The sequence below is a fragment of the Lutjanus erythropterus genome, chromosome 6 (assembly GCF_056507025.1).
Source record: "Lutjanus erythropterus isolate fLutEry1 chromosome 6, fLutEry1.hap2, whole genome shotgun sequence".
Taxonomy (NCBI): domain Eukaryota; kingdom Metazoa; phylum Chordata; class Actinopteri; order Lutjaniformes; family Lutjanidae; genus Lutjanus; species Lutjanus erythropterus.
The window spans coordinates 6,192,036-6,215,258 of NC_139322.1; the positions used below are offsets into that span (position 1 = coordinate 6,192,036).

General features: G+C 39.9%; 1 protein-coding gene across 2 annotated transcripts in view; it reads right to left on the reverse strand.

Annotated features, from left to right (window-relative positions):
- The window catches only part of syt6a (synaptotagmin VIa), a 108,699-nt gene extending 88,325 nt beyond the window's left edge, over positions 1–20,374 (reverse strand). The window contains exon 1 of one of the 2 annotated variants that reach the window (XM_084720352.1): positions 19,982–20,374. In XM_084720352.1, coding sequence (XP_084576478.1) covers positions 19,982–20,138 — 157 coding nt within the window. In that variant the 5' untranslated portion in view covers positions 20,139–20,374. The remainder of the gene's footprint in view (positions 1–19,981) is intronic. The other variant, XM_084720351.1, reaches the window with a different exon arrangement.
- Positions 20,375–23,223: the final 2,849 nt, after the last annotated feature.

Sequence of the window (23,223 nt, forward strand, 5' to 3'; positions counted from 1 at the left end):
GCATGTAATAAAGCTGGGTGGTCTTCTCTGTTTCGGAGGCAGGACAAGCAAATGTGCTTGTTTATTTACAAACCTTTACCTTTGGGAAATTGCCACCGTTCATTTCATCGTTGTTAGTTTGGTCTTCTGGATCATATAAAACTCGATCCAATGACTGGCCTTCCCTACAAGTCCCCCGAGTTTTCACTGAATTGAGAAGCTCTGCTTTTAGTCTCTGTGCCCCGACGAACTGGAACTCTTAACATAACACCCTAAAAATCAATATTCTGATGCCCCTAGGTAACTCAAATCCATGATCAATAACCACGCTGCCTCTGTTTGTAGCTATTTTACTTGAATTGTTTTAGTATTTAGTATTTGTATCTTGTATTTTTGTGAACAATATTCATTTGTTGTTTTAATTGCTTCTATTACCTTGTAACTTTTATAATTTTTTCTTTTGTTTTCATATTGTTTCTTGTAAACCGCTGTCTACTCATCATCACTGTAGATGAGGGCCAGCTCTAAATTATTTTCAAGTTTAAATAAAAAAGAGTAAAAAAAAAAGTACTTAATAATGCCATTAAAGTTCTTACAGTAACTTTTAAAAAGCTTTTTATTGTCACCCTTTTGTTTTATTTTCATTAGATGGTCGCTTTATAAATGTAACAAATCATTTTAGCTGTTTCGTGCTATAAGTGTAGTACATAGTTACTGTACACATTACATTTTTAGGTTATTTGTAGTAAGTTACTTTACTGATTTTGTGTTCCTTATTAAGTTGTGCAGTTTACTGTGTATGTGACATGTTTCAGTATAATAATTTCACAACATTATTATGGACTAGCAGAATTAAGTTTAAGTTTTTGGCTATAGGTTGAGCTATAAGTAGATGAGAAGCTAGTGCTCATAATATTATAATGATGCACAGTAAATGGACCACTGACTCGATTCTCACATCCCTCAGGTATGTGTGCCACTTCTGCTGCAGTGAAGTGATTATGGCATGGTAATACAGTGATATGGATCCCACATTGTAAAGGGTGGTTCATGCCTGAGGCTCCAAACCGCTACTATTCCCATCGGCCTTAACGTAACATTTAGAAACACATACCCACGGTTTGTCGCAGTCTTGTGCCGGTAAAACATCTTGTGCACGTGGCAGAATGTTTCTGTCAGAGGTAAAATTTCATAATGATGCTCTGCTCATTGCTTGGTAATGATTCTCCTCTCTGTCTTTATCCAAACCTGGCTCACTGAATGCATTAGTACGTGCCTTTGGTCAGTGACAGTGACAGGTGATTAGTTTCCACGCTGATGGCACAGACCGCTGCTTCACTGTCATGTCTCGCGCATGCATTGCATTCCCAGCATACCCCGACTCTGTTCTTAATTACACGCTTGGCTGAGGATTAGCTTGTCAAAGTGGGGGTTATGATCTACCAGGGGATGAATTACCATCTGTAAAACTTATTTACATAGAGAGATTTCCATAACTGACCCCCAGGTCATTACTGATAGCTTGTAAATTGGGGTGGCTCATTCCTGTCCCTCTCCTGACATATTTCACCTGTTGTAATGTTAATGCTGCACGGGTATGATTGTCGACAGAAAATGATTAATATTAAAAAAACATAATCCACCTTGTGATACATACGCAGATGTTTCCCAGACATGGAAACCATTTAATGCTGATCAGTGGTGCTTAATTTTACAGTTTCGATTTAGAATAATTTCCTGATAATATCTTCAAAGTTACCAGGAAATAGCCATGTAATTTGGTGCTATTACACCTGGGTCCACACAGGGTTGCCAGATCTGTGTGAAAAAAACAGCCAACAAGCAGATCAAAACCAAGCCAACGGCCAATAAAACCAGCGCCAGCGGGCAGACAGCATCAGGCATGTCGTGTGTGTGCATGCTGGTGTCAGTTTGGTACAAGTAGTACAAGAAAAGAAGAGTCATAAAGTCAGTGAACAGTCAGTCATGTCAGTTACACAATAATAGTGACCATTAATTAGTCTGATTCATTTTCTTCATTCTGTATTCCCATTTTATATTTTTCTTTAACAATATCTCCATAAAGTAGGTTCATGTTATGACCACTAGTTTTCAATTATTTCCAGAAGTAACTAAGTACAATGCTCAGTTATTGTACTTAAGTAGAATTTTCAGGTATGTGTACTTTAATTGAGTATTTATTTATCTGACAACTTACTTATTTTGGTTTTGCATCATTCCTGCATTCCCAACATCGAGACTGATTTCACTGTAAATGGATGGGACAGTAACTCGTAGAAAAGAGAATTCCTTGGTGTATCTATCAGCGCTTTTCACACACAACAGACGTAACAAGTTGAAAGCAATGTAAAAGACATTATAAGACAGATTAAAGACGTAACAACAAAAACGACATATCAAGACGAAAATGACGAAAGATGTAAGAAGATGTAACAAGAAGAAAATGACGAAACAAGATAAAACTACGTGAAAGATGCAGCAAGACAAAAATGTAACAAGATGAAAGTGATGTAAAAGACATAATGATGAAAACAATGTAAAAGATTTAACAGGACAAAAATGATGTGAAAGGAAATTATCTTAGAGACTTAACAAGACAACATACTACAACATAAAAGACGTAACAAGATGAAAAAAGATAAAAGACAAAATGACAAAAACCTTGTAAAAGATGCAACAAGATAAAAACAACACAAAAAGACAACAGACAAAAGAAGATTCGACTGAAAAGGTGAGGATCAGATATCTTTGCACAGCAACAGCTGCTGCTGTACTTTTTCGCTCTTACTTGAGCAAAGAAGTTGAATCAGTATTTCTGAATTGTTTTTAGACAAATATCTGTACTTCTGTTTCAGTAAAGATGGATCTTCCTGTCCATTGTTAGAGAAGAGGCCTGCCAGAGTCGAAGCAAATTTAAAACACTTCATCATCAGAGTTGTAAACAAGACGTATCACTATAGCTCCTAAATTCATGCAGAATTACCCAGAAATCCAGAGTAAACTGATTTAAGCTGAGGGTTTCCTCAGCGGTACAATCTTTGGCTCCCGCTCGCAGTTAGCAGTACACATGACAGACTCTCAAGCTCATTCACCGGAGGATTTTTACCAAACCTTGGGATTCGTCATTAACCTCCCCGGAATTTTTATGTCTGCAGGCTTGTACTTTTTCATCAAAGAACTAGATATTTTCTAACACAGTTGTTAATCTTTTGTACTGACGATTAAACCAGGAGAGTTTGTAGTTATTGTCTATGGAAAAAAAAAATAATGGGACTTTTACTTCCAGAACCAGGAGAACCATCTTTCTACTTTACTTCTGTTTTTATTGCTCATCATTTTTACTTTTCATTTGCAAGAGATTTGCAAGAGCAGCCTCTCTCACACATTACCTAGTTTTACTTAAACTGCTGATTGATGCTCAGTTTCTTCTCATTTCTTTTCTAGATTTATTCTAGTTAAAGTGACAGTTCACCCCAAAATCAAAAATACAGTTTGCCTTTTACCTGTAGTCCTATTTATCCATCTCAACTGTTTTGGTGTAAGTCACTGTAAAGATATGTGCCTTTCCAGAAATCATAACTTCCTGTTATGAGGAGTTTCATGCAGGAACTATTTTCTTTCTACCATGCAGGTGGAAGCATGCATTTTCTAATCGATGAGGGGCTTGTGCACATGGCAACGTGGGATGTATTAATCCACCTTGGCTGAGATATAACCTTTCATCTGCGAGTAGATGCACAGTTCCTTCTGCACGTTCATAGTGTGGTGTAGTAGTGGGGGTGTAGTTTGGTAGAGAGAAAGTAGTTCCTACATGAAACTGCTCACAACAAGGTCTGTGGATTATCTTGAACAACTGGGTCATAATTTATAGAAAGAGCTTTTAAGGTTTGAGATTGCCTTATTTCTCTTCTTGTACTGCATGGCGTGTACAACCCCTATGACTCTAAAAGTCTTCTGTTTCTACCCAGACAACAATACAGCTACACCAAATGTCATTTCGTGAAACAGAGGAGAGCTGTTCACACTCTATGTACGATGTTCTCCCTAATGCGTCTGTGCTTGCACCTCGTCTTCCTCCTCCTAAGAGACAGAGAGAGGTGTGGAGAGTACTAAGATGTCCTGGAAAGAAGAATTCCTGTTTCTTGTGGAAAGTTTGAGAGGCAAGGAGCGCATTTTCTTTCTTAGAGTAGCCTAACTCACATGCCCTTAGAAAAACTGTAAAATATTAATCCTCTGTTTCTTTTCTGTTTTCTTTTTCAAGTTGAAGCTGGACTCGGTGAGGCTGTGGTCCCACTGTGCTTTCAAGCTACTAGGTGTCAGTCACAGGTCATCTGCAGGCATCTGTTTGGCAAAAAATATGTTCTTATTATTTTGTTTTTTTAAAGTTACCAAAATGCAGGAAACAAAATTTCAGAAACTCAAATCTTTCTAGGGGAGGACCTCCATATAACCTGCTATCACTTTTAAAAATCCTCCCTGTTTTTGAGGTCTCTCAAGTTTTGAAAGTATGAGCAGAGTTTCATCAAGTTCCATTATATTTGAGAGACGCCAGACATCTCTACGGCAGATATCTCCAAAACTAGCCCTGCAAGTACGAGGAAAAATATCTATTTTTAATTTTGGGGTGAACTGACCCTTTAACTTCCTCTTCATCTGACAGAAACTTTGCAAAATGTAACTCAAAAAATGCAATGGTAAGTTTGCGACTCACAGACGAATAATTTATGGTCCAGAAAAGTTACACCACTACTATTTGCATTTCCTAACATCTCTTGTCACATTGTTTTCTGGGCAAAACTTGGACGTCTGCCTGAGAATTAATGTATTTCAAGTAATTTTAGCAGGGAACACAACCTATATGTGGATATTTATTACAGTATCCAACAGAAAAATGAAATATGCAAATGTAATGGGAGTGTCTGTTGATGAATAATGGAACAAGGCCCCCAGAGCGTGTGCATGCAAGGTGATTATAACTACGTGTTGTCTGGCTGTATGTCAAAAACTCAATCTACTACATATTTTACTGTGTTGTTAGGAAGATTTTTTTAATGTAAGTTTTTCCAAAAACTCTCCGCTACTCCTCTGATCTCTGCATTCTTAGAAATAAGAGTTTAATAAGGCTTCTTGCCACTGAAGAATCCTTTCTTTAAAGAAAGGGTTTTCTCGTGAGTTCTTTGTATAACTAAGGGTTCCATTAAGAACTCTTTTCATCCAGAGTACCCCTTTGGGAAAAACCAAACAAGAAGTCAAGCATTCTTTGTAACATATAAAGGTTCTCAGTAGTTCTATCTAAAACATCTTGTAATATAAAAAGGTTCCTGGTAGAACCCCTTGACTGTGTTTGAGATAATACCCTTGGAATACGAAAGGGTTCTTGGTAGAACCTCCTGGGTGGGTTCCAGACAAATCACTTGGAATTCAAAAAGGTTCTCAGTAGAACCTCCTTGGTGGGTTCTAGATAAAACACTAATATAATATAAAGAGGTTCTCGGCAGAATGCTTTTGGTAGGTTCTGGAGAACCTCCTGGGTGGGTTCTAAAAAAATCCTCGGAATATCAAAAGGTTCTTGGTAGAACCTCCTTGGTGAGTTATAGATAAAACCCTTGGAACATAAAAGGGTTCTCAGCAGTTACCCTGTGAGTGTGTTCAAGATAAAAAAAAAAAGTTCTTGGTAGAACCCCCTTCTCGATAAAACCCTTGGAACATAAAAAGGTTCTCTGTAGGACCCCCTGTGTGGGTTCTAGATAAAACCCATTAGAATATTAAAAGGTTCACAGAATTCCCCCGTCTTTGTTCAAGATAAAACCCTGGGAATCTAAAAAAGTTCTTGGTGGAACCCCCATGATGATTTTTATATAAAGCCCTTGGTATATGAAAAGACTCTAGGCAGAACCTGCTGTGTGGGTTCTTAATGCCCCCCTTAGAAGGTGGAACAGTTTTGGATAGACCCTCAAGAGAGTTCTAACCCTAACCCTATCCTCATCGGGGGTTCTGCGTGAAACCTTTCACAGATTGTTCTAGGTATTACCTTTTTTTAAAGTAAGGTTCAAGGTACAGGAACCAAAAAGGGTTTCAAGCTAAAGAACCCTTTATGGTTCTAAGTCAGCACCTTTATTTCTTAGAGTGTGGTGCCACGGTGTGCTGTTGTTCCTCTGATGTAATCTGAGTGATAAAAAATGCAACGTGGATTCATAGCTGCTGTTTTCACATCTCCAGTGTTTCGCTGTGAAACTGCGGAGCAATTTTCCACCGGTGGACAAGCTGTAAGGTCATTCCATCAATTCTTGTCAGCTTAGGTAACATCATTTCAGACCAGGCAGTGCCTGCTTTGCAGAGGGCGGTAATATAATAAGGGGATGAAATGTCACAACAAACCTCAAATTGCACCTCTATTTCCCCCGTTCTGTGCAAAGAAGGAGAAAAAAAAAAATCTAATTCTCTCTTTAGTTTTAATGAAACATGATCGCCCCCGATGTTCAAAAGCCTCGTGTTCTGCAACTGCATGACCCTATACTGACACACACAAAAACACACATTTGCACACACACGTATTGACATTCTCACAATGTAGTTCACACACACACACACGTCGACACACTTTTCTATGCCTCCTAGTCTTTTGTCATGAGGTTGTTATTCAATTTGTGCCCGCCCCCCCCCCATCTCCCTGATTGTGCTTCTTGTGGGTCATGTTTCCTCAGGGGGTTGTTAATGGCGGTATAAGTGAAAACACAAAATATAGGAAGCAGCGCAGATTCCAGGAAATGGGAATGATACAGTCTGAACTGATGGAGGAGGGCCTAAGGCACCATATGTTCTAGGTGCACTGTGACTAACACGTTTTCTGGCAGCTCACGAACACAGGATTCATAGACAGTCACAAAGGAGTGCTGTGGACGCATAGCGTAATGGACTATTTTATCAACTAATATATAAATTGGTGCTCTTCCCCACGTACTGAACCTTAAAATAAATTAAGAAAAACATCTTCAATCACTGTCAGAATACGTGGCGGCAGAAGTCGGTGCACTGTTGGCATCATAGCACAGAACAATGCAGTGCTGCATACATATTACATCCTTGGTTTGTCCCTTAAGCATCGGTATTTGTATTTAATTTAGCCCTTCATGCGTGAAACGTCTCTATCTAATTAGTGAATAAGTTTTAATATAGTAGACCTCCTCCTCATTAGCTTGTCTTAGCCTGTGGTTAGATTCAGTTTTAGTAGATAGAAAAACTCTCACATCTTTTACCCACAGGCAGCAGCAGACACACCTCACACCCTGCTGCTGACTGGACCTCTCACTGTCAGACATGACATCTCACACTCTTACAAATAAAGGTGCTGACTGGAACCATAAAGGGTTCTAGAGTTTGAAGCCATGGGAGAACCCTTTTTGATTCCTGTTTGAAGGCACTTCCACTTAGAACCCTTTCAGATAGTCTAGAGCCCAAACTTTTTTATATTCCCACGGTTTTATCTAGGAGGGGCTCCTATCAAGAATCTTTTCATATGCAAAGATTTTTTCTAGAACCCACCAGGGGGGTTCTACAGAGAACCTTTTTATATTCCTTTTTCTTTTTGTGTTAGAACCTTTTATATAGGTTCCACTTGGGACCCTTTTTAGAGTGTTCTACTTAACACCCAACATAAAGGGTCACATCTGTCAAAGGTTCCACCCAGAACTTCCAGTGAAGGTTTCTACAGAGGGTTTTCTAATGGTTACACCAGAACCCTCTCTGGAGTTTCAGTCCAGACCTGAGAGCCTTTTTATATTTTCTAGAACCCACTCAGGGGTGTTCAACTAAGAACCTTTTTTATATTCCAATGGTTTTATGTAAAATACGCTAAAGGGGTTCTACCAAGAACCTTTTTACATCCAAGGATTTTATGTAAAACCCAGCGAAGGGGTTGTGCTTGTGTAATGTTTGGAACACTTTCTAAGTTCTACCTGGAACCCAACATAAAGGGTTGTACACAGAACCATCTGTAAAAGGTTCCACGCAGAACCCCCTTGGAGAGGTTCTACAGAAAACCCTTCTATGGTGTAATGGTTCCATCCAGAACCGTCTCTGAAGGTTCAATCCAGAACCCTTGCACCTTCTAAGAGGGCCAAAAAGTTCTACCGAGAGCCTTTGTACTCCAAGTTTTTTCTAGAACCCACTCAGGAGGGTTTTAGCAAGAACCTTTTACATAGTCCAAGGGTTTTATCTATAACCCATGGAGTGTGTTCTACAGAGAACCCTTTTATATTCCAAGGGTTTTATCTAGAACCAACCAAGCTGATTTTACCAAGAACCTTTTGATATTTCGAGGGTTTTATTGAGAATGCACCGAGAGAACCTGTTTACATTCCTGGGGTTTTATCTAGAACACAGTCAGGGGGTTCTACCAAGAACCCTTTTATAGTACAGTACAAAAAACCCTTGACAAACACTTGATGAACCCTTAGTCTTACAAAGAACCCTTGATAAACCCTTAGTTCAAGAAAAGGGATTTTCAGAAGGAAATGGTTCTGGAATATCAGCCCTTCAGGAAGAACCCTTTGGAACCCGTTTTTTTCTAAGAGCGTATCCTCACACTCATAAGAACTGTTTCACTGAGTCACTTCACTTACAGCAGATGCATGTTACAGATATACGGTTTAATTAAAATGTATGTTCGCTGGAGGAATTTAATCTGCAGGAGAAAAAGACTCCTGTTTGCCCAAAATAAGATTTGATATTTTACCACGACTACATATGAAAATAAGATGTTATGATGGTATTAAAAAACAGAATCAGATCTGTCTGTCATGTGAGTTAAATGAAATAGAAAATGAAAATGTATTTTTCATTTGTCCTTTATAATGTGATCCTGAGGTTTCTGGGTAAAACCAGTGTGTCTGGAGGACAGTGACATAATGGAAAGGCTTTATGAGACTGACACTTTTGAATTGTTAGAATGTCTGGACAATGCATGATAATCAAGAGAACGTTGCATAGATAGATTTTATATTGTGTTTCTATTCTATTGTGTCTCTGTGTAAAGAGTGTTTTACTTTCCTTTCTTTGGTTCGAGAACCTTGTGCAGTCTGGTTTGCAGCAATATGTGTTTTTATTATGTGCTGTGGAATCTCATGTGAGATGGACAATTTCAGCATTACAGGAAAATAAATAATTCATTAATTCCAGCATGTTCTAGTCCCCAGATCACCACGTCACACCTGTCGGCATCTCATACATACGCACAAGGGTCTCTATAAGATATATGGCCCCATTACATTTGAAAAAGGAGACATCCGCGTCGAATTATCTAACCCTCACTGCCCACGTGCATCCATATGCAATTTACACCGGCATGGATGCTCCACTAGAGGGCGCTGCTCAGAGTCAAAAGTTACCTCAAAGAAGAAGACGTTACCTCAAAGAAGAAGAATCCAGCCCCTACACACTGAGTGTGACTTTCTGACAGAAACAGGAACATTCATCATGATGGATACTGTAATTAAATGAATATTTAAACAATAATCTTATAAACAGCATTGTCAGAGACGTTAGAGGCAATGACAGGTTCATTACATCCATGACAAGAAAAGAAAAGAAAATGATTCATTAAATAAATAAAGGCTCACTCCCACGCTTCTCTGGACACATCTCTGTTTTGCTGAACATTTTTTCATCATGTCACTCTGTCATGTGTGTAAGAAAAATGTCTATCAAACGTCTGTTTGAGCAAAGTCACTTATTACTTATCTTAATAACCGCACCTCGAATGGAACTGACTGTCGTGGCGTTTCCTCCATCCCAGACACAAAAGACGTGCTGCACCTGAGAGGAGTGCGGTCGGTCAGCCTGCGTCACTGCAGACTCACTGCTGGAGGGCTTTGTGACCCACTCGCCCTGAAGGCTGACTGGTTTGGAAAGGCGCAAACGGAGTGAGCGTGGGTGGAGGGAGGGTGCAGGGGCCGGGTTGGAATTGGGCCATGGTGATGCTGGGGTGTAATAATGTACCTCAGAAGTTCAGTGTGTATTTTTGGGGCAATGTTTTTTTTCTGGATAATGGGCTGCTGGACAAATTGGGTTTTGGTCCAGTGGGACAATTTCCTGACTATTGAGGTTTCAGAAAAATTAGCATTCTGAACAATGGCATGGTGTCCTCACCCCATAGATTACAACGGATTAAGTTTGACACAAACCAAGCACAATATTGACTTTCAAAGAGACAATTACAGTAAGTTAGTTAAAAGGATGGTTTGGATTATTTTAAGTGGGGTTGAATGTTGTACCTATCTGTAGTCAGTGGCAGTCGACACACCCCCGGTTTATGGTGAGAAGCTAAAAAAAAACACTTTTTTTTTTGGTGTCAGGCAGCCTTTTCCAGCAAGAAACCACCATTATGTGAGCCAAATTTCACTCTCTCCAAACCATCACGGTAGACCAGCACTTCTGGTGTTCTGCAAGTTAAAATGACCGATTTCACCTATGGAGTTTGGTTGCTTTGCAGACAGAGAAATTTGGCTTATATTTCCCATCGGAAAAGGCTGGCTGATGACAAGGTAAAACTGCGCAAATATTCTAAATATAGTGTACACTAAAAATTGATTTATGATTTTTTAAAGTTTCTTTTTTTTTAAGGTGGCTAAAATATGTTTTGCTTCTGACTCTGTCCACAGCAGGACATTGCTTAGCCTCCATACTGGTACTCCTCTCTGCTTCTCCAAACTAGGGTTGTGCGTCTATTGTAGGAAACTCACTGACTATTGATAATTATGCCAGACAACCCCACCTCAAATAATCCAAACTGTAACTTTAAAAGTGGAAATCTAATCTTTTCAGTCAGTTTTCAAGCTTGGCAGCTTCTCAAGCTTTTCAAGCGAGGCTTTAATGTTTTTCAGACATTTCAACATCTGAACATGTCACACTGGGCTCTGGGAAATTGTAATGGGCACTTGCCACTGTAGTCTAACCACTACAGTTCTCAGTTTTGTTCTTTGCTGGAACAGCACAGTATTTTTAGTGCTCACACCATTTAGTGATATTACCCTGTAAGACTGCACATTAATTTGTGTGATGAAGTGTACAGGCTCCATGTCTGATTCTACACCATCAACCCTGCGAGCGTGACAGAAGTGTCGGCCCCAGAGGCCTGAAGCTTTCACCGTGACAGACAGCTCAACAGCCATTATGACAAAACAGCAACATGAACCGAACCAGTCAGTGAAACCCCGAGACAGAGGAGGTACACGAGGCTTCGTTAGAAGAGAGGGGAGTGAGATGCAGCTTGACATCAGCAATGTGAGGAAGTCAAATGAGGCAAAACAAAAGACTTTCTTTTCTCCTCAGCACTCACACAATGTAATAAGAGTGATACCACGTAAAATAGTTTCCTTTTTAGCCTGTCCAAAGCTAAAAAACATGCACGGCTAAAAAATGGGTCATCATTACAAGCAACTGACACAGTTGTTTTCACATTGGCATTTCATACACTGGTATTATAAACAATTTTAACTGCTTAAAAGCAAGATTATGCACAAACTGGTACTTTTTGCAATTTGCCGTCCCTGCTTTTCAGAGTGCAGTTCACTTCATCAGTCATAAATATGGACAGTTGTACACGTGTGTCGACAGCTTTGCTAACAGAGCAAAGAGCAGCAACACAAGATAGCAAGCCAGCTAATATTACTCACTGGTCCAAAAACAAGACGCTCAGCTCAGCGTCTGTCCTGCAGCCTTTTGACGAGGCTCTCGTTAACTAAAAGCTAAAAGAGAAAAAGAGAGTGACTGAGCAAGAAGTCAGCCAAGAGACTGACTTCTTGCTCAGTCACTCTCTTTTTCTCTTCTTCACCCGTCAAAGTTTTCTTTCAGTCTCGTTGCCTCTGCCATGATGTCTGTAGAAGCAGCTGAGCCCAATTCTTTTGCTCACTCCGCCGGCTCCAGTTCTGGTGCCCATTCCAGCACCGCTCCCCCTCAGCATCCCCCCCACCCTTAGGCCAGAAAAGGACCTCCTGGTGCAGTATAAACACCAACACTCTCCCACGCTAGCTGCACAGCTAACTGAGCTAACAAGCTGACAGCAGCTATAGTTAGTAGCTTTAGCAACAAGTATGGAGGGAAACAAGAAAACTTTTAGTTTTTCCACAACAAAAAAGAACTTTCTGTGAGATGTACTGAACATCAACGTGATCCTCAGCAGAGTGGCTGAATCGAGACAGTCGGCAGAAATCCATACAAAGAAATCCACAAAAACTTGACACTGATTTGTTGTCCAAAGTAGAGAAAACCATTGAAAACATTGCATTTAATATGAATGTCCAACACTGCGACATTATACATATTTTATAGAAAATATGGGGAAGCACAATAGGTCTGCTTTAAAATGAGAAACAATAAAAAAGTAAATGTTGCTTTAAAATAATTTCTCTTTTGAGAATAAGTCCGCTTGAAAAATCAAGCCAGCCACTGATGATGTTTTAAACCAACTAATGGATGGTGAATGGATGTATTTATCTTCGAGGCTCTGCAGCATGAGAACTAATGTGATTGGACGCAAAATTTAGGAGCATGACTATTTTGTCATTCTTGAGCCAGATACTGGCATATATGTGACATATAGATTAATATAATATAAATATAAACTTCATGGGAACTGTAATTTGATAGCTAGAGAAGACAACGTCTGCCAGCGAGAGTTGTGAAATAAGCCAGGAAAATTGGTGGTTGATGGCTAGAAATGAGAATCCTGCTTTTGTCTACCTCTGTCTGAAATCAAGAACCTATTGTTTAAAAAAAAACACCACTCTAAGAGGTACATCCCACCACCCACATTTTCCTTGTAAATTGCATATGTGCTATACATGAAGACAACGCTTGGCATGCGTTGCAACAGTAACTAAGGGGGGGCGTGGCATAGGGAATGGTCAATTGTAGTGTTTCAGTACCAAATTGTAGTAGCCCATAATGCTATGCTCCAGTGGGGCAGAAAGCAAAAAGAAAGAAAAAAATCCTCCTGCTCTGTTGTGTTCCTTATCGTCCTGTGAAGCTCTCACTGCTCTGCTGGCTTGCAGCCTGATTCTTTAATCAATAAACCAATGTTACTGCTCAATAGCCCAGCAGAGACCTTGCCCAGTGCAGCGGCCTCTCTAACACACAGCAGGTTTCTACATTACACATCCTCCTTACTCTTTTGTCATTAATGACACTGATGCTTTTTTTTTTTTTGGTGGCGGACATCCTGCAGAGAGCACCGTCCTGTGAAACGTTTAGACAAGGTGCAGCATGGTGTGGCATCCTGTGCACCGCCGAGCCCAAGAAGAAAGATTTTTATTACTTATTCATGGAGATGGATTCACATCCACACACACAGTTCCACAGCTGGGAGAGCAGATAACATCAGTAGAAATTAGCACCTTCGGGGACGTCCCAGTTGCCATTGAGCTACAAAATTAAAAATGTGGAGGGGGAAGAAGCATCAGAGGAGCCTTCAGAGAAAGAAAGAGGGATGAAGGACTTCCTGTTTGTAATGCTGTTCACAGACTGCTTTACAGACGAGCTGATTGGTATTCAAGCCACTGTTGACTTTTGTCTTTAGCACATACATTTTAATGAAAAATGTGTTCCACTTGGGTGGACATTATTTCCTCCTCCCACTGAACTGGCTCACTGACCCTACTCCGCCGGATCTGTTTGATTTTAACCCCCAGTGTCATCAAAACACTCCTCCATTAGATGATTTTACACCTCCCCGTTTGTGTTGAGGTGCAAAGAAAGGATAAAGGCTGGATACAGCTACATAAAGCTTCCTAATGCTGCATCTTGGATCTATTTCCCTACCCACCTTGCCTGAGTGAATAATTTTATTATTCTAATGATTATAGCAATAATGGCCTGGGCCTTTGAGGACTGGCATTTTTCCGTGTGTTATCTTCCACAACAGGGACAGACGGTGTCTCCAGTGTTCTTTTGTGGTCTACAGTGAAATGTTGTATCAATAAAATGCAGAGACAGTAGACAGTGGGTATGAATTATTGAAAGGCACAGTGGTTCGACTGGGGTTCTAATCTCCACTGTGCAGTTAATTTGATGTTCTTGTTTTTCTGTTTCGGATTCAACCTGCAATGCACCATCCCTCCCTGCAAATACCACGGACACAGAGAGGAGCAGACCGGTGGGAAGTAAATGAATGATGGCGCTGATGCTAATGTCCTCTGCCAGCCAAGGTCTTGTTTAATAAACCTCAAGATGAGATGGGCGTGCGAGAAATAATGTGATCAAAAATAAGCCTCGTCAATTCAAGCCCACACACCTGAAGCTGCAGCTGATAATGAAAGCGGAATCCATAATGAGGGTGAGTGTTGTGTGTGTGTTTTGGAGGAGGGGGCTGTAAGAACATCCCGCCATTCAGGAGCTACACCGGCTTAAGGGATATGTTTTGTAACCTGTATCGCCGCTCTGGAGAGAATATCAATATCTAAGGCAGGCAGTTGATCAGTGGGAAATGTTCGCTCAGCAGACTGATCCAAGCTCTCGTTTATCTCCCTGAAAAAGTCTCGCATTGCCTTTCACACGCACAGCAGGTGGGTCCGGCGCAGTGACACACCAAGCCTTGATTGGAATACAATCAGCCAGCACAAGATTCAACAAATTGGTCGATAAAGACAATGGGTTATTATCTCCCAGCCGCATCAGGACAGGGGAATTAAAGTCCCAGGCTTTCTAATTAGTCGTTTTTATTTTATCATAATCGATTCCAGGCTAGAGAGGGGATACTCAGCCAGCAGCGGGGAGTTCACAGGGAAATTTGCTCTGGTAAAAATGACTCTGCTGCTGTGAGCCTGATAGCTGCAGATATATTCAAACAGCTGCACGTTCGCAAACCTAATGTGCTCTTTTGCACTGTCACAGAGGAGAAAATGGGACAAATTAAAGTAATAGATTTTATATTCTCAAATCTCCATAAAAGCTCAGATGAAGTTGAGAGAAAAATGAAAATTACAAAGAGATGAGATAAAGCACATATTCCAGAACAACACAGTGGTGTTTGAAACAAACACATGGAAACTGTGAGAAGTGCATCTTGGGACGAGTTTACAGAATTGTTAGAAATTGAAAACATCTAGTATATACTTAAATTGAATAATAACTTAATTACTTATTAGGTTACTTGTATTTTAATTCATTAATGTAATTTAGTTAAATTCCTATTTTTAATGTTAGAATTGTGCTTTGGCAGCATATTTTTTCATGCTAAAACTTTTTTTTTGTGGGTGGGTCCTTTCTCTTTAAGGGGTGTACAGGACAGGGGGTGTCACACTCTATAGATTGTAAAGCATTTGTGAGGCAAATAGTGATTTGTGATTTTGGGCTATATAAATTAAAGGCTATGTGAATAAAAATTGGATTGATTGATTGATGTAAAATGTCATGCCAATAAAGCTTACTGAAAATTGAAATGATCACACTTTGCAAGTTTAAAACTAGGACACTCAGAGTGTAGACCTCTGCCAAGACCAGCAGCCCACTCTTCTATATGCAAACCTGCATGGTAAGTACTATTGCTTGTTTTTGTGAAGCATAAAGTTTGAATATTTTTCTTTACTCTCTGGATGGAGTTTATTCACATCTGAATGTGAGTAAGAGTTTAATTCTCAGTGTTGCGTTGGTTCACACTCCTCAAGAGCTGGTTCAAAGTTCAGATCACAGGTATTAAAACTAATACTACAACCTGACAAGTTCACTGAAGTGGTTCACGTTCATGATTCACAATTTTGAATTTTGAATTAAGTTCTCAGTTCCAGAAAATAAGAAAATTTGGTAATAATGTAATCATACTAAATGGATTGGATGCTATGATGATGTGTTTTATGTTTCTATTTATGTTATGTTTATTGTTCTATTGTCTAACAGAGACTCTAGTCTGCAGTGTAGCCTAGCTCACACACTTGCATGAGCAGAGAAAGTTTTCATATTTCTACCCATATTCACATGTTCTCTTTTTCAATCAATATGTTTTATTGGCATGCCTGTTATATAAACAATATTACCAAAGCATCAGTATTATACTGTTAATCCTTCTCTCTCTCTCTCTCTCTGCGAGTCTGCATCATTCTTTTTTCAATTAATGACACTCATTAACTAACCCGGGAATAAATGATGCTCACGGTCATTAGTCGCAAACTGATCAGTTCATCAGCAAAACTGTTAGCATGTTCAATGAACGGCGCCCTTTTAGCGTGTTCATGCACAACGCTGATGATAATATGCATGCATGATGTGTATATTTACATTATATAGCCATAGCTTAGTTTTAGTTACTATTACTATTATGGACATGTTACAATTTTATCAGTTCTTCCAAGAAACCACGAGAACCAAGAACCGCTCCAAAATTTAAAGGGGGGCTTCCTTAGTCCATGCCACACCCTTTAACCAAGTTTCATGAATACTGGGCTAGCAGTTTTTCCATAATGGTGCTGACAAGCATCACTGAAAATATGACATGCCTCATTGGTTTGAGGTAATATTAATAATAAAGTGCTCTGGTGCATGATTTCTCAAATAGTGGTATGAGTACGTCTAGTGGGACTTTGGAGCACTGCAGGAGGTGCACAAGATATTTTTAAAATGTTGATAAATATATATATATGTATATATATAAATATACATGTAGTATAGTATATATACATCCAGTTTCAGTGCAATTGTTAACTGAAGCTCACAGAGGACCACCTACACAGAAAACACTCACTTTACTACATGACTCACCCCCTGAGATCTTGTCCTAAACCCAGCCAAGTAGTTTTTGCACTTAAGCCTAACCATTTTGAGGGTATAACACATAATAGGCATTTCCTGTAGCTGCTGCAAATCCACAGACAGACCTAGTTGTGGAAGAAGACAGCAACAAATGCCAACACATTCACTGTGAAGCCAGTTTCGATATTGAACGACAGATGAAAATAAAGAAAAAGGATTTGTGGTTGAAACACAGCGGCAATAAAAGTAGGAGGAAAAAAAGAAAAATGAGAAAAGAGCGAAAACAGAACCACAAAGCCGTTTACTAAATCGGATACTGATTGTGCAGCGGTGTATTATACTTCTTTATGAGCATTTTCTTTTCTACCAAAAGTGTTTTGCACTGGTCAGGAGTTACTTGGCTGGAAAATATTTCAGAGGTGGAACATTATTTTAAAAAAGTCTGTGAACCACTGAGAAGAGGATGCCAATTTGCACTAAAGTACTGAATGAGATATTGCAGTTACAGAAGCAAGTGGAACAGAGGCTTGTCCAGATGTGGCTTCGCCTCTCTATTGAAGCCATATTGCGATATTTTTGTACCTGCCCTCATAAAAAAGAAAATTGTTTGCTTCAGTTTCACAGGTCCTTTTTGTCGGTGCATGCTATAACCACATATTGCTCTCTGTGGGATGTGTGCTTTATACCAAAGAAAATATATAGAAGGAGACATTTCATACAACCCCCCCAACCTACATTATGAGAAGCAGCTTGTCTTTAGCTTCCATGTGGCAGAAAGAATTTACATCAATGCAACATAACATGCAATGGCATTTAATGTCCCCACAGCTCAGTAGTGGATGCCAGTGGCACTGTGATGTACGTTCAATTCTTCCACTGAGAATGATGTGAGGTGACAGTGGATTCGGTCAGGATTGGTGTGACATGCACTCTGTGAACAGGAACCCATCCTTGAAAAAGCAGCACGAATGATATTTCCCCTTTCCTGTGCACCTGCTGACGAAGCTGAAGAACAATTCCTTAGTAAACATTCTATAGAACCACAAACCAGTGGACTTGCAGATAACTTGTTTGTTGGTGGAAGAGATATAAAATTAGTTGGACGTCTTCCTGACAGTCAAAGATTCAAATCATCGGTCGACTGAGATTTGTTTTTGACTTTTGTTTTTTTCCCTGTCAGTCAGTGTGCATTACAGTAACAGGATACAAACAGACAGATGCTTACAAAAATGCAGAAGGAGAACATTTCAATGAGAAATTATAAATTAAGGGAATCATAAATATATTTTTATATTAGCTGGCACACTTAACCAAAGAAAATCTTTGTGACAACATGTGCTGTTGGTTAGCTGATGAGAGGGTGAAATGAGTGGCTGGTAAACAAGTTCCAGCTCTTGTTCATTAGCTGTGCCATTAAACACAGGGCAATGCAACAGCATCGCAGACTGTAAACTTAACAGAGTCTCTAAATCACCACAAAAGTCAAAATTAACTGTGATGGAAGCAGAGAAAAGTGATAGAAATGGAGCGCAGGTGATGCGCCGCAGCAGCCACTTCACCAGAGCGCACCGGGGAGGACAGAGGGTAGGTGGGGCTCGCTTGTTTGTGGTCTGACAACATTATGGAAAGGATCGCAACAGTGAGAGACTTTTTCTCACAGAGATAGGATATGTTTCGTTTAACCAGAAACAGCTGTTTTATTGCACTTGCCAAACTAACCAAACTCCCTTCACCAAACATCATCATCGTCAGCTTCATTAAAAGTCGACAGAGACAAACTAAAACTCACCCACCGTCTTTACACAGTTTTAACAATCACCAACTCTGCTTTGGTCTAAATTAATTTTTAATTCACGGCATAAAGGAGCGCGCAGTGTGTGTGTCTCGAAGCGCATCACATCTGCTGAATTCATAATTAAATCTATAGGATAGTTTACTCTCTCTGACTGTGATAAAATCTTATGTTTTCACGTCACAGACGACAACTTAAAGGCAATAAAACCTGAGTCTCACTGGTGAAACATACTCATGAAGGCGGATATAGGAATTTATTGTGGCGCACTGAACTGGAAAAAAAGGAAGGCTGTGTCGCCAAATCTGATTCAAATGAAAAAACTCTTAACCGGGCACAGCCCTAAATATTAGATGGATTAGCAGATTACAGTTATTGAATATGCAACAGATCACAGTATGAAATCAGATGTCCTGATACTGCTTTGGTTTTCTATCTCCAGTGTTAAAAATGAAGTGGCATTTTTCAAACTGTGCATTAAAGCATTCTTTAAGCTCAGCTATCTTAAAATCTTTCCAGCCCTGGAAAGCCCGCTTTTCAAAACATCTATAAAGCTGCAATTCTTCACACCCCCTTTGGTCATATCTTGTGTCATGTTATCTGCATTGCAACACTGAATTCTCTAGTTTCCTCTGCTTCTAGACAATTCAGCTGTGCGAGGATCTCACAACAAGAATTCACACAACGACGACTACAAACACAGAAAGTCTGCCAGAGCCCACAGCAGAGCCGCTCCGTGAACAATGCCTCAGAGGAGAGGGGGTTATATTTCCTTTAAAGAGGGTGAAGCCCACTACAAGTGCCAAAGCAACAGCTGCGCAAGGCTGCAACAGATGTGTAAATCACTCCTCATGAATAAGTCAAAACTCAAATTTAGGACGATAAAACTTTGCTGAACAACATCCTTGTATTTTCTGCAATAGCTGTTGTCCACGTGTTCATATTTGCTGTTCACTCAGGCAGAGCAACATACATTTCTGCAAAGGTTTGTTTGTTTCTCATCTCTTTTCCTTGTAAGGCTGAGTGGTCAGGACAGCATCAGCTGGCATTAGTCAGCCTCAAGGCTTATCTATTAACGGTATAGAAGCTGTGCTCTCTGGAGCAAACCGAGGAGTCAATGTTCGTTTGTTTTATATACCTTTTGCTCCCCGTTGCCCCGGGGTCACAAAAACTCATTAAGGATGTATTAATGGCTCAATTGAGGGTCCGTCTGAGCAACCATCTGTAACCGTACATGTGGTGAGCAAAAGGGAAAAGCAGTAAAACCACATGTTAAATGTAGCTACCTTTGGCATCCAAACACACACAGACACAGACACAGTAAAGCATGCAAAATCTTCTATAATTAGCCTTTTTTTCTGACTGAGAACAGAGCACGGAGACTTGTAAAGCACATCAGAAAAGCTACTGGCTTACACCCAATACAGATCAGGAGTTAATTATAGTCCTTACCCGGGTCTTTGTGGTCAGCGCTCTGGCTGGACAACAGGAAGAGGTAATCCTGACAGGTGTCCTGATCCAACAGTGTGCTGTTGTGGAGGCAAAGGTCAACAATTAGGGTCACAGCTCTCTGACAGACCATGTCATACTCCTCTCGGTCAGAACTCATGCTCCCAGCAGCATCCTCAGCCGTGTGTGCTCATCCAAGGGGACTAACACACCCACACACACACACGCTGCAGCCTGGCATGCAGAAGATAAATGCAACTTGTCTCCGTCCTCGGCTGATTCTTCTTCTTCTCCTTCTTCTTCTCCCACAGTCTCTCGAGTGTGTTTACCCACAGACACACTTGATTGTATGTGTGCATGTTTGTGTGTCAGTGTGCTTCGGCTTGTGTGTGTGTAAGCAGCAGGGCCAAGATTGTTAAGTGCATGAACATGTTGTGTGCATGCTGTGACATAAATGTGTGTGTATGTGTGCAATAGTGTGTAAGGACTTAATGAATCCCATTTGCCCCCAGGTGACATGTGGACAGAACTATTGCATCACACATATACCAAAGAAGCATGTCAAATGAAAACAACACAATCATGTGCAATACTCTACACGTTAACACAGCTTAGCGACCCCCATCCTCCACCTTCACCTCCGCTCTCCTCATCATTCCCTCTTTGCATCGCCCCCCTCCTCACACCCCCCCACCCTTCATCTGGCTGTAACACCAGCACCACTCCTGCTCTGACTCCGCACAAACGAACAAAAAAAAAGAAAACATAACGACCACTGGGCTTGTTTTTCTCAGGTTTGACTAGCGCGGCTGGTCCCTGCAGGTCAGAGTGTCTCAAGTGATGAATTTCCCCCGAGCCGAACCACCTGTGACTACCAGGTCTCGCTGCTCCCACCGCCAATCCCCCATCGCTCTGGTTGTGATCCCTGACTGTTTACGACCTGTAATGATGAGGGTTTAACTATGTGTGTTTGTCACCGTGAGAAACAGGGAGGGAAAAAGAGAGAGAACAAATTGTAAAGCTGTATACAATGTGAAAAAATGGTCACTTATAGCCAAGCTTGAGGATAAACGTAGTTATGTAATTAGAATACAAAAGAAAGGAAACTATATTCAATTGTAGATAAGGAAAAAAACATAATGAGATTATATATACATTTAGTAAAAATAAGGATTGTTCACAGGGTTACAATTTAAAAAATATATATTTTAAAAATAAAGAACAGTATACTACAAATTGCAGTGCACACACATTACCACACTTCATAAGTCTCACAAAAACACAAACCAGCTAATATAACAGTTGCCATTGGACTATTCCTTAGTCCCGCCCCTCTCCCGCCCTGTGTGCCAATAACACTTGAGCACCATTGGACTTCCTCCATCCTTGTTTCTTGTACTCAGCTATGCTACGTGCTGGGCTCGTCTATGTCGTAAAAGCAACACATATCTTTTCCCATCTTAATTTAGCTAACATTACCGAAATCTATTCTCCATCAGTTGTTAGCTAGCTAGTTACATCTGATAGCTAATAGTAGCAAATTGTCAGCTAACTAACTAGCTAATCTACATCAATCATCAGCTAGCTAGTTACAGCCAACAACTAATGTTAGGAAGTAATGATTAACGTAGCCAGTGTTTTGCTCACATTAGCTAACTTAAGATGTGACTATAAATATTTTCTCTCAGAGGTCGCCTAGCTACATTTTTTAATCATCTTCGAAATTAGCTTTTCTTTTCAAAATAGACAAGCCAAGCACATAGTATATCTAAGTACAGGATAGAGGAAAAGAGAACGAGTCTGCCGGGGACCAAACTTGCTCGACTGTTATGACCTCTAGTGAAAAACTGCTTTCACTGCATGTCAGTTTCAACATTAGTTTGTCTTTGAATAAAAAAAAAACAAAAAAAAGACATCGCAGTACAAGAGAAGCTTTGCCTTCCAGATGTGAAAATGCAGTCATCATCCCTGAACTCAACATCTAAATAAACATAAGACCAACTACTTATGTTAGATACACAGAAATCCAGTTAGCTATAAAAGTACTGCTACGACTGAAAAATATTTAGGGACAGCAGCCGCGGTGGACGTCTGAAGGGCACGGGTGAAAAATAACAAATAAGGACACCAGTGCGACGCCAGCATGCCAAAATCTGTGACGCACTTTATCACGTTTTCTATCAGAGTGGCACTCTAGAGGGCACTTAATCACATTGTCTGGACACTGGGCCTCTCCAGCTGGCAGTTCATCAAGTTTTATCTACCATAGTGGCATCCCAGATACTTCTTTATCAGTTTGTTTGTTTTTTTTAATTTGTCCACCAGTGGACAGTAGGTCGTGACTGGGATGTTTAGGTAAAAGCTATTGCTTGTAAATGAAGATGAAAGCCACATCTCTTCTTCCTCCCACTGTACAAAAATGAAGCCAAACTATCCATCTTGCAAGTTGGTGCAGCAGTAACCAGTGCTGGAGCCGTACTTTTGATTTCGTGCCCATGAAATTTGCTGATTCAATCATGAGCAGAGCTAAGCATCATCCCTGATTTTTAGCTTTAAATAACTAATTAAAAACAAACTTATCAGAAAACACTTCAACAAACATGACTACCTAAAATGTCAGAAACCATCTCTGGGAGAAATTTATTTGCTGTGTAATTTGCTGTTTTAGTTTGGCCCATGTCATTTCTATTAACATTATGGAGGCAGATTTATGACATTTCCTGCATCCAGCCACCAGGGGGCGATCAAGGTGTTTCAGCTTCATTTTTGGGAAGCTGTCATGTTGCCCATATCTATATTCAGTGGTAAAAATACAAGCCCCAGACCAGACCAAGAACATACTTAACAAAGTAACTTTACATTTAAATAAACAGAATTCTCATTATTAATCTAAATGTGTGCTGGCACAATACAAAGGAAGGATATTTGGACAAAAAAAATTGATGAACCTAACATAAACCACTCTCTTAGGTTCTACAATTTCACCACACTTGGTACTGAGGTAATCCAAAAGTAAGAAAAAGTAATCAAGTTATATTATTTTAATGTTTTGCGATACTTTGATTAGGTGACTGGTTACATTTTAAACAGGTAATTAGTAAATGTATCCGAATACATTTTAAAATGAATCTTCCTAACTCTGCTTATAAATGCTGATATATGTGTTAATTTGTTATGCAATGTGTAACCTTGCTGCTGTTTGTAGATGTAAATAAATGTGAACTGGGGTATTAAATTGTTTTAAT